The sequence below is a fragment of the Falco biarmicus genome, chromosome 4 (assembly GCF_023638135.1).
Source record: "Falco biarmicus isolate bFalBia1 chromosome 4, bFalBia1.pri, whole genome shotgun sequence".
In the NCBI taxonomy this organism is placed as follows: domain Eukaryota; kingdom Metazoa; phylum Chordata; class Aves; order Falconiformes; family Falconidae; genus Falco; species Falco biarmicus.
The window spans coordinates 23800448-23820406 of NC_079291.1; the positions used below are offsets into that span (position 1 = coordinate 23800448).

General features: G+C 45.2%; 1 protein-coding gene across 5 annotated transcripts in view; it reads left to right on the forward strand.

Moving 5' to 3' along the window:
• Positions 1 to 19959, forward strand: part of TNS3 (tensin 3) — a 281293-nt gene that overhangs the window by 29850 nt on the left and 231484 nt on the right. Inside the window, exon 1 of one of the 5 annotated variants that reach the window (XM_056338692.1) lies at positions 15470 to 15823. The exons of the other annotated variants lie outside the window; for them this stretch is intronic. Within the exon in view, the coding sequence (XP_056194667.1) occupies positions 15764 to 15823 (60 nt within the window). The 5' untranslated portion in view covers positions 15470 to 15763. Of the gene's footprint in view, positions 1 to 15469; positions 15824 to 19959 lie in introns of those variants that run through there. 5 annotated transcript variants of the gene reach the window in all.

The window sequence follows — 19959 nt, forward strand, 5'->3', positions numbered from 1 at the left end:
CCTGATTATATGGGACTTACCTTATCCTCCCTGAAATTATTTGTTTCTGTAGACAACTGGATGAAAGACTTTTAGCTGTAATTTCTAGGTATTTTTTCAGTATTTTTTTCCATTTGCTTAAGTAAAAGAAGCCAAATAATCTTAGGCAGAAAACCGGTGGAAATAGGTCAGCTTCACACTTGAGCAAAATAGGTGTTTTACCCAAAGACCCCATTGCAAATACATAAACTGGACTAATTTGTAACAGTATCTATTCACTTTTTTTTTCTTAGATCTTACAAAGACTTCAAAGTTCCAGTGAGAGATTACTGTCCTATGCAATTTGTTTGTACATAAGGAAAGGACAGTCCTCTCCCATAAACATTAGATTCTGAATACAGATACAAATGTTTAAAATATTTTAAACTAGTTTTTAATTTGGTACTTAAATTAAGGAGATGCATGTGTTAAGTAAATCATAATGTGAAAAAGCTTCAGAGCTTCAGAGCACCTGCAGGAACTGCCCACTTTGTGAAATGACGTGTGGAAAACAGGGCTAGAGACGAGCCCCACAGTGGGGCTGAAGGACTGCCATTGGACAGTGACAGCTTCCGAGGATGTGATTCATCTGCCTAAACACAGCTATCGAGAGCATGTTGAGATACACCACCCCCACCCCCAAAGAAAATAAAATGCAGACATTTAATCTGAAAATGGGACAGGGATGTGCCACTTACCCTTTCCCTCCCACAGGCAAAAAGAGAAGGGCTAGGTCCTCCAAGCTGGGGGAGCAGTGCGGGTCCCTCAGTGGGCCACACTCATGCCAGGGCCCACAGAATTAGTTGATTAGCTGATTGGAGACTCCAGTGCAGATTTGTTTTCCAGAGTTCTTTGCAGGCACCTGCCAGAACCCTTAATGCTGGCACTGGGGCATTACATAAGGTCTTCTTGACATCCTTCTTGAGTATTTGTATGTATTACCTGTTACTAACCCATCTTGATTGATCTGGTTCATCCTGTAATAGCCTCTGCCTGGTTATGTTAATAGAAAATAAAACAGATAAATAGTTGAAAGTAAAGTGAACGTGAAACTAGCTCTTACAGTCCTTGGGTTACTTGGTTGGCTCCCAGGCTTGGAAGATTTCAGGAGCAATCTGTTTCTCTTTGCATAAGAAACTCCAAGATGTATTGCCTGGAAGCCTTTATTGTCCAGGTCAAGCCCATACCACCTACTACACATTTACAGAGGACTGAGCCATACGGTTGCAATATAGTTGTTGAACCAAAGCCTTGCCTTTCAGCTGAGCTGGGATAACCAACTTTGCATGGGTTGTGATCGATGGCAAGTGCAAAGCAAACACATTAGCCTAAGTCTCAGTGTCTAGGGGGCTAAAAGCTCAGACACAGGTGCATACATCTGCCAGCAGTAAATCATTAAGCTGGGAGGGAATATTAATAAAGACAGAAAAACAACAAAGCATTTACTGATGGAGCGCACCCTCAGTCAGTTTGCAGATGACACCGTGTTGAGTGGGAGTGTTGATCTGCTGGAAGGATCCCTCTGCAGAGGGGTCTGGGCCTGCTGGGCCGATGGGCTGAGGCCAATTGTACGTACCTAGTTTCCTCATCAAAGAGGACACAATGGGAATCTCGTTTTAAGTGCAAGTTTGTCTTGCATTTGAAAGAAGCACCCCAAAAAAAGTGCCCAACCAAAACTTCCAGATGCACAAAAGTATGTTTTTTCAATGTGACAGGGTTGGATTTGCTGTGCCAAATTTTGACATGACACGATCTTTTATTTTAGATGCTTTTCAAACAACATTTTGCAACAATTTTGGATGTATTTATTCAAGTATTAAAAAAAAAAGTGGATGGAGAAATGTAGTGGTTAAGTAAGTTAGGTATGATAGTGGGAAAACACTTTTTTATGCAGTCATTTTGACTGACCTTTAATCTACTAGCTAAATCCATCTTAAGTAACCACTAACGAAAGTTTGCTGCCATAATCATGCTTTTTTATCCCACCCTTTACGCCATGTCTCCTCTCTTTGGTAGTTTGTATTGTAAGCTGTTGAGGGCTGGCTGCTCAGCAGGGTCAGGCTGGTGCCTGGCACTGCCAGCCATCATTCTGACCTGCTGCTTGGTCATCATCCTAATGCACGGGATCGATAATGTGTGGCTACGAGAAAAGTGCCTCCTGAAAAAAGCTTGCTGCATTTAGATTTTTGTCATTCTGTTTAGGTACTTATATATGCCTTGCACTATCCATAACTTAACATGAATAAAGGGCAGAATTCCACTTCATGTTCAAGAATGTTAACCCAATAACGTGACTTTTTCAGGCATGAGAGTAAGATTGTACGAACTGAGTCTCTGACAGCAAGCGGCTATGCCTTAGATAACTTCATTTTCCATTCATGTTAACATCATCTGTGCTAGCAAAGGCATAGCAGGTACTGTCAGCTTCTGGTATTACTCATGGAAAAATTATGAAAGTGTAACTTCCAATTTAATCTTCAGGGGAAGAAACTGCATTTAAAAAAATCAAAGCAAGCTGTCTGTGGGTGATGCTAAATGCAGCTCTGCTTACCTGGTATGCTAAATGAATGCCCATGACCCGTGGGAACTTTTTTTCTTTCCTCCTTACCATGTAGAAGAATGCTGTTCCCTATGACCACAGCCCCTTGGCTTCCGTTCAAGCCATAGGATGCTGTATTTTTCCATCGTTAATTTCTATATGGCAAAGTAGGGGAACTGCATCTCCTTTTCCCCTCCTGGTTTTCTTGTATGCAACTTCCAGACCCAGTCCCAGCCGGGATGGCGAGGGGTTCCCAGAAAGACACTGAGATCTGCCATGCAGGAGGCAAATGGCAGAGCTTAGGGATCTTGTCCTCCCTGCCGGAGAATCCCACGGAGGTTTCACTTCGGATGGAAAAGGTTGATGGTTTCACTTAGGAAAGATAATATCTAAACGTGTGGAGAAAAGCAAGAACACACATTGCTTTGAGTACTTAAACCCCCACTACCTCTTGTTTTGCTTAGGAGATTAAAAACCGTTTACAGTTTCTTGCAAATTAAGAACAGCTGCTTATAAGCGTAAGGTCCTGTCCTGGTCTTAATCCCCCCTCCACAAGTTATTTAAAAAGCAACAATGAATTTTCACATAGTTTGATGACCGCTGTTCTTACACACTCTGTTTCTATTATGGTACGTACTCTTTATTTGCTTCCTTTGAGATTTGACCTTGCAAAGCATTTATACAGATGAACACAAGTATGCCATTTATTATTAAAACTTTCTATGGTTAAGACTCAGGCCTTTGGGATATCTGTGCTTTTGTGTACTAAAAAGGCAAAAGTGACAGCTTTAGTTTGGCCTGAAGAATCCAACAAAATAACACTGGTGCTTTCATTGGGCTCCAAGATATTCTTGCAACAGTGCATCATTCTTTTATGAATGGCTATAATCGCCTATATTTTTTCCTCTCCAAATTCATTGCCACGTTTCACATGCATCTTTTATAACTTGTTTTCGCTCATTCTGGTTCTGGGAGCAAAGGGAGGAATGTTTCTGCTGGTACTGCCTGTGTGTGGTCTGGCGCATGTAGCCGTACATCTTAGCTCTTTGTGAAGAACAAAAGGTCTGCAAGTAAATTTTGTTGATGATAGTATTGCAGCGCAGATCCGGTACTGCCATGCATCTGCAAAATGAGATTCTTCCTGTGACCTGCTGGAAATTGCATTCCAACAGAAGACCAGATGACATTGTCATTTTTATAAACCAGAAGGTCTCACATCTTGTGTAGGTGTATCTTGAGTGTTGGCAGATGGGTTCTTTAAGCCTCTGCTGTCTGCTTTTTATCTTTTGCACTGGAACGGATTTAACCTCTGCTGAAGACACAGCAGGAGAGGGGTTTATTATGCTGTGTATTACAGTATGCATATTACAGTACGGGCAGCAGCCAGAATTGCTATCACCTGGGCTCCAAGGAAGCCTTCACTATTGCACAGATATGGTGGTGGCTTTCTGCAGAGGCCAGATGTCCTCACTCACTTCTCCAGCACACACTACACATGTCTAAGAACAAAGTGGAAAGGAAGGAAAGAGAAAATCACACAAGTTATATTGTTTTCCTCTGGGTTGTTGTTCTTTTCCTGCACCCTTTGCTTGTGTTTACCATTCTTCCCCCAGGGTGCTGCATTACCCTTTATATGGTTGCCCCCAAATGACTAATGTATTGTTCGGTCCCACTATATTTACATACTTTCTGTACTGATGTGCCAAAAAATCTCTTTTCTGATTCCAAAGCTGCCAAGAGAGAAGAGCGCAGTGAATGTTAAAGGCTATTTAGAGTAGCTCATAGGACAGGAACTGAGATGAAAAAAATCTCAGTAATATATTACTTTTCCAGTGGGGAAAAATCTAGGTCTTGGCATGCTTTGCTGAGTATATTTTGTCTACAGGACATTCACCTTCTGCTTTTTGGTTCAGTGGTTTGGGGTGGGAGTTAAGTGGAATGCTCAGCCAAACCACACAATAAACAATCTCTACACAGTGAAGGATGCCCAGTTTATCTTGTGATGACCTAACTGAAGTTCATAGTCTTAATGGCATGTCTCATCCTCAGATTTTATGAAGAACAAACCTTTGCCTTTTTATGTCCAGACCTGAAGTGGGAGAACTGGATTGTGTAATCCTTACAAAGACAAAGATAATTCTGGGGGGGGGCATATTCCGTATGTCACATCTTTCTAGTACTCCCTGAAGAAGCATTTTGTGCAACCTGCAATAGAAAATAACATGGCAAAGACAGAGGTCCTCTCTGTGGGTCACCCTCTGCCTCCAGGCAGGACTACCTGGGCCCTGCTTCTTGATCTGATGTGTTTCTAAAGATTTCCAGTAGCTTCCCTTTCCCTGACAATCTAGTCCAGTCCAGGGTATCCTTATCAGTAGAAAACTTGCCCTAACGACTGGCATCAATTTGTTCTGCTGCTGCTTTGACCCATTTATTCCTTGCTGCCATCCACTAGGGACATGCCGAATGCACTAACCTCCTCCTTTGTCAGTAGCTGTGTATGTGTTTAAAAATGGATGTGCTCCCACCCCCTCCCCAAACCTGTAAAGTACACACATAGAAAATAACTTTTTCAGTCACTGAAGGCATGTAACCATGTGAACTAGGTTCATCTTTACGCTGCCAAACAGTACACTAGCCAGCATCCTCTTCTGTTTGATGTGTCCACAGAAGCTTTAGTTCATAAGTATATACGTTGACATTTACAGACACTAATAGTAGGAGGACTGAGGTCTGAAGGTATAAGAAACTAGCAAAAAAGAAAGCCTTTGAACCTCCTTCCCCTCATCCCCTCTCCACTTCACTTGGGCTACACAGATTTAAAAACTACTTTAAGATCCATAAAGATGCATCTTAATGGATCAGTAAAAATAAATAATTCTTGTTTTCACAGAGTATTTTTTTTCATTTGGTGTTTTCCAGGTGTTGTGGAAACACTGATTAATTCAGCTTAACTGTATTTACTGTGTGAAAGATACTGCAGTGTGATGTCACCTTCACAAAAGAGGAAATGAAACTAGACAGTTTCAACGCAAAAATCAGAGATGGTTAGAGCTAGACATTTTAACCAGTGGTCCACTTTTCGGAAGGTCTAAGCCCTGCTTCGTGGTATAAGTTTTACAAGTATCTACTTACAGCCCCTAATAAAACTGAACTGGCCAACCATTGAAAAGGAAACAGAATACTTTAAAATACTTTTTTCTCATCTTTCACAATTAATCTTTTTGTTTACTATAATTGTTTTACTACTTTCCAAACACATTTTCAGAAGATACTGTAAGAAGAGATGCATCAAGGCTATTTTCTGCAGACTTAGTGGCTTTATTACCTTCTTCAATTCTTTTGACACTGTTTAAATACAGACATGCAGGAAAAACACAGTCTGTGTTAACCATTGGAATGAACATAAGTCTTAGGTGGTTGACCCCAATCTATCTTTGATGACAACTGAACAAAGAAATACAAACTCACTTCCATATGTTCCTTACTATTTGCACTCAACCAGATATCTAAACATTCTGAGAATCTGGTCATTCAGCTTTGCAGGGAAACTTCAACGAGCTTTTGGGGGAACAAGGGATGCAGAATGTGACCCCCTAATGTGAAGCTTGCCATAGTAAAATTAGGTGCATTAAGGAATTTGTATGGACTCTCGCAAATAACTGTATTGCTTCTCAGATTGCAGCGGCATTCAACAAAATTAGTCCCTATGTCTTAGACCAGCTGGGGAAAAAAAACGTTAAAGCTTTCAAAGTCTTAATTACTTCTTTGTTTTAGATCTAGACATAGCCTGGCTGCAAAAACGTAGTTTCCCTGTAATCAATGTTTTTTAATCAGTCTTTTTACCCATGAAATTTAAAGATGATAAAATGCTCTCCAAAAAGTTAGAAGGTAAAACTTTGACAAAATTCTGCTGTGTGAGGACATATGGTTACATTTTAAATCAAATGCTTAATAGAAGTAGGCAGTTTTCTTTGGAATTTCGATTTGGGAACTACGGTTCTGACTTTGGACTTTTTTTTAGTTCAACATTTTAGCTTCTTATTTTTGGATATACTTTTCACTTTCATTGACTTTACCATTGGGTATTAAAAAATCAAACCCAAGAGACAGTGTTTGTTTTTGCTGAAAAAAATCATACTTTGAGACTCATCCCCAAGATGCATATATAAAAATGTGGCTTTTTTCTCACGCGGATTTTTTGAGCATGGTAGTTTGTTGGGGTTTTTTTATTTGGAATTCAGACAAATGTAGAAATTATAGATAGCCTGCATGAGACAGAAAACTCATTCTTCACAGAGTCTGATAGGTTACTCATATACTTCTAGCATGTACAAAAAGCCTAAGCAGTTTGCTACTTGACAGTGTCCAAGCAGAGGAAATAATGACTTAACTTTCATTGAATAGAAATTTGAGTATGTCCTAGAAATTGTAATGGAGTAGTTGGGAATAAAGTAACTAAAGAAATGTTGACATTGCTGCTTTAGTAGTGTGAGTAAATGCCCCAGGCTGCAGTTACACAGATCTGTTTTGAGATTTTTGCAGTACTAGGATGACGGGGGAATGGGGCTGGGGGCTTGGTTTTATGACTTCAAAGCATAGCCCCATTTGTTTTCCTAATCTTTCTGCAAAACTTGTTTCTAACATATTGGCTGCACTAGGAATTTATTAAAGTTGAAGCAGCTAAGAGATATGGACTGCATTCAGCTCGGCACGTCTGTCCTTAACCTGGCCTGCGATAGCCTCTCCTGAAACCCTTAGGTCAATTGACTTTTGAGTTTTTGCGTCTGAAATGGAAGGTTTTTGACCTTGCATTTGACAGTCAAGAGATCTGGGGGAATTCAGGAGCGTATGGATGATAGGAACAGAGAACACAACCACATTGGTTTGCGTGAGTCGAAGGGACTTAGATGATGGGATCTACATCTACAAGGATCTACAACTACAAAGATGGGAACAAAAATGGGTAAAATTGGAGAGGGCAGAAGTTCTATCCCTTGAGCCAGAACATGTGCATTCATGTAAAAACTAGTTCGTCTGTGCAGGCAGAGTATTGTGTGGCTTGAGGATCCAGAACAAGCTGATGGAGGCGACGAGTGCACACTCTCTGGTCTGGCATGGGTTAGGCTCTCTTGCCTCCATTTCTCTTTCCAGGGAGGTAAAAGACAGAGGTGAAAACTTGGCATCAAGCTGGGATTCACTTGAAGACACCGAAGTGTGCAAAGGGCAAGGGCCCTCCCGGCCTCTTGCCTTGTCACTTTAGAGAGGGGATCGGTGACAAGAAAGAGAAACACAGACAGGCTTGCTGCTGTACTCCAGGGTGACAGAGAGTGGGGGCACAGTGACTTTCAAAGGCTGAGGTTGCATCTTTCAGTTAATCAGCCCCCATCTTTTGTGGCTTTTCTGCTGTCCCTACCAAGCAGCCTGCCTGCCAGCTCTGAAAAGGAGACGGGAATACACACACAGCTACACACCGGGGTTGCTCACACTGGGACCGGCTTCAGGAGCAGCATCAGGCACGCGTGAGCACTTGCAGTTTGGGGCATGCGGTATAATGCATATACTTTGTCCATTAAAAGCCACTTTTGCTTTACTTTGAAAGCTCACTTTTTTCTCCATCCTCTTGTGTATTTACTCTCATACATTTTTAAGATTCAATTAGCGGTGCTGCTCTGGACCTGCATATCATCACCTGTCCAATAACCCATGGGATACTATAAAAGCTAAATACCTTCAAGCAGAACCAAATATTTGTTCTTTAAAAATAACAGGATAAACATATCAAACACAGCTTTTCTTTTTTCCTTTGGTGTAAGCAAGCAAAGTGTCTTTGGAAAGGGTGTTTTTAATCATACACTTAGGAGAAAGGGTGGGTTTGATGATATGTTTAGGGGTGGGGAGACAGCCTTGCAAAGGGGTTCTGCAGAGCAGCTCTTTGCATGTGGGTTTTTTGTGCGTATCCATGATTTTTTTTTCCTGAAGGCAGCCTGCAGAGCCAGGCTTGGCTGTGAGTAGCAGAAGCCTGGCAGAGAGCAAGCCCAAGTCACCTGCCTGCTCCTGGAATGCCAAAAGCACCAGAAGGCTGGGGCAGAAGGGCTGGGGAACAGTTCAAAAGCTTGGACACCAGGCAAATGAAAAAATTACCACAGCTGAGGACCATTTCCTGGTATTTCACTGCTGTTTTTTAGCAAGCTGGGGTGGGAGGGGGAAGGGTCTGGAAAATATTAAATTGGCCCCAGAGGGCATTTTAAAAACAATCTGGAATTTTGCAGACATTAACTGTCTGTTGCATGGCTGTGTGTTTTTCTTGGAAATCCAGCAGAGTTATGTAACATGTTTGGTCTTTTTTAGCTTTCTTTTCTTTTCAAGGTGCCACCAAAGCTTTTGGCTAATGTTTTCATCATTATAACGAAGCAAATTTTAAGTATGTGTTCTTACTTTTCATGAATAGCTAAACTGATTTAAGAACAAACACAAAACCTGAAAGACTCTCATGATAGTCTTCGTTTCTGCAGAGGTTTGCCTTTCTCTCTCTGCTGCGAGTCCCACTTAAAGCGACTTTGGACAAAAGACGATACTCTTAGCTTATTTACTTTCAGGGTGAGGCTTTATTTGGGGTGGGAGAGGTAAGGCCATCACTATAGGGGAGCAGTTTAAATGCTTTAGCATAACCCTCTTTTCTTTTTAATCTTTGCAGGCACATATACCGGGATTATAAAACACGTGTCTTTTCATTATGTTTCCCAGACGCAGTGGAGCTGTTAAGTCTGCCACATCTGTCTGTCCTTTCTCGACCTCCCACATTTTTGGCTTGGGGTGAAAGATCAGTGTTTCCTCCATAATCGAATGGCAGGGCAGAAGAGGGGGTGTTCCTGCTGCTGAATAGCAGAATGCGATAAATGACACCTTTTCTGAAGCCTTTTAACGCCGGCCCCTTCGGGGGGGAAATTCTTTTGGTTAGGTCTTATTTTTGGGGTTTCAAAAGGAGAGGTTGATGGAGGTAGTGGATAGAAAGCAGGGAACGGCCAGAGTGTTTCTGTTTGACATGTGAAGGTGGTTCAGGTCTTTCTCCAAAACAACCCACAGGAATTAATTTGCATGTGCTGGTCTCAGGTTGTGACCCAGGGAAGTTACAGGTCTTGGGTAAGTGGGTCGTGGAGATTCAGTTCATAGTTCTTGATGGGAATTATGTTCACACAGTTCTTTTCTAAGCAAAGCTCAGAACAGTTTTTAGAAGTATCTCAATAATAACAATACTTATTAGAGCAACTAAAGAAGTGGAAGAATTTTGACAATGTGAAGAGGCTATGCTTGTCTTGGGGAACTTTCCATTTCTGCCTTTAATGTACAGTTCACCAGTATGTGGATCAAGATGAGATTCAGGCTTATTTTATTCCACCATACTCATTCCGTCATACTCATGCTGTATTCAGGTCTGGAACCTGATGAGGGTAGCCAAGGTATCAACCTCGCCACAGCAGAGCTCTTTGCTGCTATCAGCATAAAATGCTGGTACCAGAGCCAGCTGGAGTAATGCATAGTAACTTGTGTTGAGATAAATCCATGGGCCCTGATGGGAAGCACTCAGGAGTGCCGAGTGAGCTGGCAGATGTCATTGCAAGGCCAATCTCCATCATCTTTGCCTAATCATGGCAGCTGAGAGAAGTGCCTGAAGACTGAAGGAAAGAAAATGTTACTCCTACATTCAAGACAGGCAAGAAGGGGGAGCTGGGGAACTACAGGCTGGTCAGCCTTACCTTGATCCCTGGGAAGATGATGGAGCAGCTCATCCTGGAAACTTTCCAGGCACAGGAAGGACAAGAAACTTCTCAAGAGTAGTCAGCATTGCTTCACCAAGGGGGAATCATGCTTGACCAACCTGATAAGTTTCTACAATGAACTGATGCACCTGGTAGATGAGAGGAGAGCAGTGGCTAGGGTCTACTTGACCTTCAGTAAGGGCTGGGACACTGTGTCCCATAACAGCCCCATCGCTCCTTGAGCTATTGCTGCAGGGGCTGGATGAGCAGACAGTGAGGTGGATTGAAAACTGCCTCAATGGCCGGGACCGAAGGGTGCTGATGAGTGGCACCGAGTCTGGCTAGAGGCCGGTAACTAGCAGTGTACCCTGGCGGGAGAGGAGGAGGGCTGTACACTGCAACCAGTCAGGTTTAACATCTCCATTAGCGATCTGCACAACGGGACAGAAGGCACCCGCAGCGAGTTTGCCCATGATGAAGTTGGGAGGGGTGGCTGGTGGGCCAGAGGGGCACGTTGCCACCCAGCGTGAGCTTGACAGGCTGGAGAAATGGGCTGACAGAAACCTGGGGAGGTTCAGCGAGGAGAAGTGCAAAGTCCCGCCCCCGGCGAGGAACAACCCCACGCACCAGTGTGTGCTGGGGGCCACCCAGCTGGGAAGCAGTGTGGCAGAAAAGGACCTGGGGGTCCTGGTGGACGCCAGGTTGAACATGAGCCAGCGATGCGCACTTGCAGCAGAGGAGCCTACCAGTATCCCTGGAGTCCTGTGTCCAGGTCTGGGCTCCCCAGTAGAGAAGAGAAATGAGCATACTGGGGTGAGTCCAGTGAAGGGCCACAAAGATGATGAAGGGACTGGAGCGTGTCTCTGTTGAGGAAAGGCTGAGCGTGCTGGGACTGTTCAGGCTGGAGAAGAGAAGTCTCAGGGCTGCTGCTACCCATGGCTAGGAACAGCTGAAGGGAGGGTGCAAAGGGGACGGAGCCAGGCTGTGTTCGGTGGCACCCAGTGCCAGGACCAGCGGCAGCGGGAACACACAGGAGGTTCCCTCTGAACATCAGGAAACACTCCCTTTGCTGCAAGGGTGACTGAGCGCTGGCACAGGTTGCCCAGAGTGGTGGTGGAATCTCCATCCTTGGAGATACTAAAAAGCTGTCTGGATGTGGTCCTGGGCAACTGGTGCTAGGTGGCCCTCGTGGATCAAGAAGGTTGGACCAGATGACCTCCAGAGGTTCTTTCCAATCTTAACCACTCTGTGATTCTGTAATAGGTTATTATTTAATGATTATTATACTGAGTGTGGAATTCACTCTGGAAATACTAAACCTGATAATTTTCCCCTCAACTCTGGATGCTCGCATTCCTTCTCAGGAAAAAAACAAAACCAGCACAATGTTTTGGAAAAATAATTAACAGCAGTGCTGCTCTTGCACAGTTATCAGACTCGGGACTTGTGACTGACACCTGTACATCACTGTCATTTCACTGGTGTCAGAGCATCTAGGTACTGCTCTGCATAGCTGAGGTGCCATTTCACCTCCTCCAGAAGAGAGTACAGTTTCTTCAGTCTGCAGAATGGGACACTACCTCTAAACGCCTTACCGAAAAGCAGTACTGTTTGTGCAGGCTTTGAAAAATATGAACTGTTACAGAAGAGCACATTCCTTCCCATTTTTGCTTGGCTCTTAGATTGTGCTGTTTGAAGCACTATGCATTAAATGCAGTATCTTATTGCTCTCACAAAACACTGTTGATTGAGTTCTGTTCAAAACTGGCATAGATCTATCTATCCTATTTAATTTTTTTTTGTCCACCCAAGCGGAATGAGCTGGCTGCCATTTTTCCTCTAAAAACATAATTTTTGTTATGTCCAGATAATCTGAATAATAAGAAACAGCCTGTTAACACATACTGCTAAGGCTAATGGGAGTCTTTTGGCAGTCATACACTGGAATAACAAAACTGTTCAGTACAGAGGGAAGCATAAGAAGTATTTGAAGAACAGAAGGCTGAAAATTGCACAACCCTGACAACATGTGCAAGATTTAGGAGCTGCTCCTGTTTCCACTGCAACAATGCTAAAAATTCCCTGAGCTTTTGAAAGAATTTTAAATAACTAGCATGCAATCATTTTTTTTCTCTGTAGATGTTCCAACACAGAAGCAGGGTCATGAAATGAATACAATTTTTGTGCTGCTCAGTAAAAATAATGGCACCACAAGGAAAATGTTCCTCTTGCCTGACTAATCCCTCTTCCACCACGTAACTGGTTATAATTTCATTAATGACTCCAGACTGGTGCATTTCCTGGAGAGTTAATGGCAGACTTGATGCTAATACAACTTTGCCTCAGGCTGTGGTCATTATTCTCTAGGAAGTGATCTATGCCTTAGCCACAGTTAGTTAATTTGAAATCACTACACATCTGTGCATTTTTTGTTACTTCTTTCCCCACACTCCTTGGTGTGTGTCCCCCACCCCCGCAAGCTCCCCCTCGTTTTGCTAGTGGCAAGGCTGAAACCCGTCTTTTCTAACTACTTACAACAGTGGAGGAAGTAGGAAGGGGACCAAACAGTTAAGGAAACTCTTCTGTTGCTATTTACTTCAATAACGACAGGTCGTTAATGCTTGCCTGCCCCTCTTATGAATAAAGACACATTTACTGCTTTCTTTGAAAAGACACCCTTTTTATTGCAGATGCTGCACTGGATCAGGTTTGTGGTATACCAATTAATGAAAGCTGAGAGCATTGGCCACATCAAGGACAGGGTCACCACCTTGTGGAACCCACAGATAAAATCCCCTTCTAATTATGAACAAATAACCACTGAATATTTTTGCATGCAGGCGCCAGAGCCAAGGACTAATCCAGAGGGGAGCTTGGCATTTGAGTCCCACAGTGCTCTTCTTTACCTCTGTTACAGTTGTAAGGAAGTTCTGTGATCTCTTTGGTGAGGTTAGCTGCCTGGCCACCTTTGAAGAATCTATATACAAAGGGAATTGGTTGCACTAGGCAAGAAAGCTATAACCTGAGTTACCTACCAGCAGCGGGACTCTCTGTCCCCTTCTAATTGTTGATTCCACTTCGGTTTTGAGAAAACAAATACTGGTGGTTTGGGTTTTTGTTCTTCTTTTTTTTTTCTCCCAAATACCAGAACAAGCAGCAGAGCCATACAAAACATTGGCTTGATAAGTTATGCTTTGCAAACCCTTTCACATGTACCGAGTCATATTTAGAAGATGACAGGAATTAGGAGTAGGGTCAAAGCACCAAAGCAATGGAAGCCATCACTCCAGTAAGGTAGAACAGTGAAAAGTCTTTCAGAAAGGGTTGACATTTCCCCATTTATACCATTTCGTTTCTGCAGGGGGATTGCAAACCTGACAACAGCCATGCTTACACTGTCAAAGTAACACTACTGACTTCAGTTCTCTCCTCTTCCTGCCCTTTGTTTGTGGACCAGCCGACAAGGACCAACCAAGCTCCCCTTGGAGTGGATGAGCCAGCACAACTGCTAGTTGGGAAGGTCACTTTTAACTAACTCGTAAAAGTCACCTTCACACACATAGTCACATCGTATGACTCCAGTCACTTTGGGCTATTTCACACACAGCTCATCAGTCGTGGTTTGTGACTTCTCAAGGAAAAGCTGGCATGACAATATCAGACCTTCAAGTCACCTAAGAACAGCTCTTCCTGCACAACAACACTTTCTCCCTTAATCTATTCCTCATCCTGCAGAAATAACTCGTTTGTGCATTTAGGCTCTTTGAACACAGAATTCAGGCAAGGGAGGGCAGGGGGAGAAACACGGGAAGGTGTCTGCAGTGGCACTCGGCTGGCAGCCCCGGGGTGGCCCCAGGCAAGCTGCTCACTGTGTAGCTGAATTCCTTCATGTTGCAAGATCAACGCATTTTATGGAGTAAAACGACTTTAAATCACTTGAAGTCGAGTGTCTGGCATAATGGGGCCCCAGTACTCAATTAGAACGTCCAAATAGTGCAAATAAATAATAATAGTGTTAAAACCATTTAACACATTTTCTTTTTTAGCTTTTATAATCTCTTATAAGTCATATTGTTTTGACCTAAATCATAATGTGCCAGCTGTTACCCCAACACAAATGTTCAGGAACGATTTCTCATCGCTTCTGCTCCTTGAGGAAAACCAGAACTGGCGGACGCTGTTCCTCCGAATCTATTTTAAGATGCCCCCGCTGGACGTGCAAGTGTTTGGGAATCAGTAATGACCCCTGCTGTTGGGTGACAGGCGGCTTTTACAGCTTGACAGCGAGGGAAATGCATCTTGAACTTCTCAGGACTCGCAGGGTCAGGGAAGGCTGATCCGTACTGCATCCTTTTTTTGCGGCGCAGGGAACCCGGAGACCCCATGAGAAGACAGCTGGAAGGTTCTGCCCATGATCCCTTCATGGCAGCGGCAGGAGTTATGCCTGTAGGTGCTGTTGGGAGCTAGGGGTGGCCAGCGCGACCTTCACCGCACACAGCAGGGGGGCTCTGCCTCTCCCACGGCTGGACAGCTGAGAACTACGCTGTGTAGAGACACAGCGCGGCTCCACAGCCGAGATGGACTGGGGACAGCGGGTGCCAGTGCTGGGGGAATGCAGAGCTCCTGTCCCTGAGCCTGCCGTGCCGTGCGCCCCCCCCACGCCTGCCCTGCCCGCCCTCCGCACCCCCGTGTGGCCCTGCGTGTCCCCGCATCCCTGCGTGGCCCCTGTGTTCCTGCGTGTCCCCTGCCTGCATCCTTGTTTGTCCCTCACATCCCTGAGTGTCCCCCACATCCCTGCTTGTCCCCCACATCCCTGCCTGTTGCCCACATCCCTGGGTGTTCCTCACGTCCCTGCATGTCCCCCACGTCCCTGCCTGTCCCCCACATCCCCGTCTGTCCCCCACATTCCTGCATGTCCCTCACGTCCTTTACATGTCCCTCGGGTCCCTGTGCGCCCTCACATCCCTGTGTCCTTCCGTGGGCAGGGAAAACAGGTTCTGTTAAAAACTAAAGGGAACTAATGAACGGGCACAGGCGGGCCGGTTACACGCAGCAGCAGGGAATTCCTGTAGGTTTTCCCCTTCTGAAACCGTTTCGAAAGCAACTCTGGTGTCGGCTTTAAATCCCCCAGGCGCTTGGGTGCCGTCAGCGCCAGGCGGCTGCAGAGCTCGCGTTTCTCCTGAGCGCAGCGAGCGGCTCTGCGGGGGGTTCTGCGGACCGGTCTGCGGGCGGCCCTGCGGGCCGGTGGTGCTGCCGCTCCCGCAGCCGCCGCGCTCCGCCAGCCAGAGCCCCTCCCTCCGGGCGGGGGGGCTCGGCGGCCCCGGCTGCGGACGGCGCGTCCGGCCCCGATCGCCCGGCCCCGATCGCCCCGCCGCAGCAGCCCCGGACACCCGACGGCGCCCCCGGCCCCGCGGCCGCGCTGGAGGCGAGGGGGGGGCGAGCCCCCTCCATGGGCGGCAGGGCCAGCCTGCCGGGCCCCCCCGCCCGCCGCCCAGCCCGCGGAGCTCAGGTACGTGGGGGTGAGGGAGGGGGAGGGGGCGGGGAGGCTGCGCCCCCCGCGCTGCTCGGACACCCCCGGCTGTCCGGGAACGTGCCCCTGTGTCGCTTTTGGCGGTGTTGGGGGGGTCCCTAAAACGCCCGCGGTGCGGGTGGGTCGGCAGCTTTGCAGCGCTGTGAGAGTTTGCTCAACTTTAACTAATTCTGCTTTAAACCCACCCCCCACCTACTCACCCCCTTTTTTTAAATTTTATTTTTACTTTCTGACTGCGGGTAAAGGCAGAGGAGCTGCCAGGAGGGTGGGCGGCACCAGCAGGCCCCCCAGGGGGACTCGGCACCCCGCACACCCCCCGGCCCCTCCGGCCGCCCCCCAGTTTGCTGGCAGCCCCCTGCGCCTGCTCTGCCCCACGCGCTTCCTTCTGGGTTACTCCGAAAGCTTTGCTTCAGCAGCGGATTTAGACTAATTTCAAGCATCTGTTGAGATGTTTCTGCTGCCTGGGCTTCGGCACGCTACAGCAGCCTCCCGCTCCTCCCGCCTGCTTCAGCGGGCAGCCTCCCGCGTCTCAAATCCTTCTGAAAACATACTGTTCCTGCTGAAACCTTTTAGGATTGGTTTCCTAGAAATTCATGAATAATAATGCACCACACATGTGGTAAACTGTGGCTGTGCACGTTAAATACTGGTTTCCAGCTCCCTTTGACCTCTCGTGGGCACCCGAGCTCTGAAAGCACCGCCATCGCTCCTGTATCTAACGTTTCAAACCGAGCAGCTTCAAATGACCATTTTATTATAAAAAGCTGCCAAGGAAGTATCTGAGTATGTTTTCCTGCCAGAATTGCTTTCCTCTGAGGTGTAGGGTGGCCAGTGTTCAGTTGTAGACAAGTGACTCATTTAAAAGGTTGAAATTTTTGCCTTCTTTCAGAATTAGAAGGAGTGCTACTCCATTTGAAGGCATATACAATGATCTCCAGTGATCTCTTGCCAAAGAAACTTTAGTCTGTGACCTTAGGCACAATATTAAACCTGAAGTTCATAATGTTACCATGGAAAGAAAAATTACTTAACAAGCTTGCTTTTTTTTTTTTTTTTTTTTTTTTTTTTAAGAGATTGGTGAATATCAGTTCTCTAGCAACTCTTAGCTCCAGCACCGTGAGCCTGATTTTAGAATCTCAGTGGAGCGTGCTTTACTCAAGGGGACATTCCCTGCTGGTCACTGCATAGTGCCTCAGTTGGCACCAGGACCCCAGTTTTGCTGGATGCTCTTGAAACATGTTAAGAAAACGTTCCACGCTGTATGCCTTTGGGAGCAAAAGCCATGCCTTTTTCTGTTTTTCATGCCAGCGCTTACATTACTGGGACTTGGTTAGGGATGGGTAACCCTGTTGCTCAGAAACGGCGTCACGCTGCTGTGGTACCAGCTCACCGTGACAGTCCTGCCCCACCACACTCTTGTTCCTGCTTTTTTTGCTGTCTGCCTGGGGCTGTGCATTGGGAGCCTGCTGCTCTCCAGCTAATGTATGTTGTCAGTGCTGCTTTAGGAATAACTCCTTTTGAGCTAGATTTTACTCCCAAGTTTCTTCTTGATTCTTCCTTTTCTCTGTTAAGATATTTGGAAGGGTCAAGTGAGCCTAAGTGTTGAACTCAGGAGCAGGAGTACAAGCTGAATGATGTTAAACTCCTCTTTCTGTGACACTTAAAAGGACAGGGAGAGGGTAACACTGAGCCAGGAGATAAAGAAATGTGGCCGTTTCCTTCACAGCAGTCTGTAGGGATACAGCAGGGACCGCTGGGGCTAAGCAGAGCTTCACCCCCCTTGTACCGAGTTCCGTGAAATGGATGGTCTGTATTCTTCTCTTACTATGTATTAGTATAAATCCAGAGTTTCTTCTCTGAAACCAATTGCATTTCATCGGTTTTAAATTAGTATGAGTGATAGGGGAAGCTGGGCCAGTAATTCTCAAAAAAATGGTTATAAAATGAGTTCAAATGATGGAGTAGTCTACAAAGCTGGCATCGGCTGCAATTTATGCTGCTATTATGGAACAGAAAACATGTGGGCAGGATGTATTAACATCAGTGGCTTCATTTTACATCTGGAACATGAAAAAGGAGGCAACAAGCAACAGCTTAAAATATTAGCTTTCTATATTGTTGAATTTCTATTGATCTTTCTCTTCCAGCAGGAAGATATATAACTATACAACAGACCGTCTGAATTTCTACCAGTGGGTAGTTGAAATAATTGTATTATTAGACATTCTGCCTCAGAATATGCCAGAAGGTCTCTACACAGAGTTGAGGGGGAAATAGCATGAATTTGACTCTAGGAGCTGTAAAGAGTGAGGGGGTTGGTTGGTTTTGTATTTTCAAGGGGAGGGGTAGATTTTTCTAGTGTGATTACACAAGACACATATCTTTCTCTTGGACTGAATTGGACTCCATGGAATCATAATTCAATGGACTAACTATCCATTTTCAGCTGTAAACTGTAACTTTTCAGCTAACTGAAAACTGGCACTAATGACACAGGTTTGCAATTAAGGTTTTGAGGTAGGCTTTGTCCTCAAGTGATTTATCAGCTTTCGGGGGAGGCGGGGGGGCGGCTGCTGTGGCGGTGACTGTTGGACCCCCGGTTCGGCCTGGGCTGGAGGTGGGACTGAGTGCAGGCACCAGCCCTGGCTCCCTTGCTATTGGCAAACCTTCCTGAGCACCGGAGTCTCTAAATCTTTACTTTTTAGCCACATCTTTAGATGTCTTTTTCTTTGTTTATAGTACTGTAAGGAGGGTCAGACTCCCTGAGCAATCTGTAGTGCGGTCAGACTTCTTAGAGGAGCAATTCCCGGGATTTTTTTTTCTTTTTTTCTTGGAAGTTGGGTGTGGGAGATAGGAACTTGTTTGCCCATAGTTTCAGATGATTTCAATTCAAGGACTGGTGTCTTTACAGCTCATAATGTTTTATGATAAAAACCACCTGTGTTTTGCGTTGCTGAGATACCTTTTTTCTTTTTCAAGAGAATATCAATCCTGCTCTCTTCTATCAGCAAGCAAAAAAGCAATAGTGAAAACCGAAGCGCAAAGTAAGTAATTTTTTTCAGAGCTGCTTGGCAAATACACAAAAGACTTCAGGATTCTTGGTCCTCAGTGTAATGCTTTTCCACTGAAACACACTACTTTTTAAGTCAGGAGTTGTCACTTGTGCAAAGCAAGGAAAAAGGATGGTCCAAATGGGTCTTTGTGCTGCCTTCTATCTACAGCAAGCTTCCGTGTTGTGTCTGAGTAGCTCTACTCTGGGTGAAGTTGTGCAAAAGTGAGGATGCTACTCTGCATCAGAGGGTAGTCACTGATACTATGCAGTCCATCATCTCCCTGCGGGAATGTTCTTGCTTCTGCTACTGATAACTTACTAGTACAGATGAAAAGTAGTTCTTCCAGGAAAAAAGATAGATTTTTTTTAAAGGGTTTCGGGATTGAGTACTAAGCGAATAGCAGCATTGGCCCAAAGCACCCACGAGCTCAGAAGGCTTTACCATTGTTTCCTCGCACTGTGTTATGCAACAGAAAAGTCAGAATAAACCAAGAATCTTTAAGAATAAATTTTATTTCCTTTTACCGGTGCTAGGTCCTCTGTGCAGATGGCAGGCCAAGGTGATGACGACTGTAGAAGCCTCAACCCGTGGAGGCACTGTTAGTCAAATCCTGGTCAAGAAACTGATCGGCCCTGTGGGCCAGTCCTACTTCTGTTACTAAATGTGTTCCTTCATCTAATTAATACATTCTGGAGGAAAGCAGCATTGTTTTTGTGACCGTATGTAAGCGGGAAATCAGACTATGTGCCTTGTTCCCACTCCACTATTATTTAACCAGTCAAGTTAATTCCTGTGATGCTATCCCTGTTGCTAACGTTATTTAGTACGTGAGAAGTGAGGGGCAGAGGAACCCAGCCCAATACTGTTAATACAGCAACGATGTGCAACTGCAGGTCTTTTCGAGGTCTTCAGCACAATATCTGGTTCCTTAAGCGCAAGTTTCCTGTCACATTTTTAATGAGCAAGGAAAGGAAGAAGCTTTTCAAAAACCTCAAGAAATGTTAGCTGCTGTGTCAGTTGGGTTTCGAATGGGTCTCAGGCAGGTGAAGTGTGCTGAACATA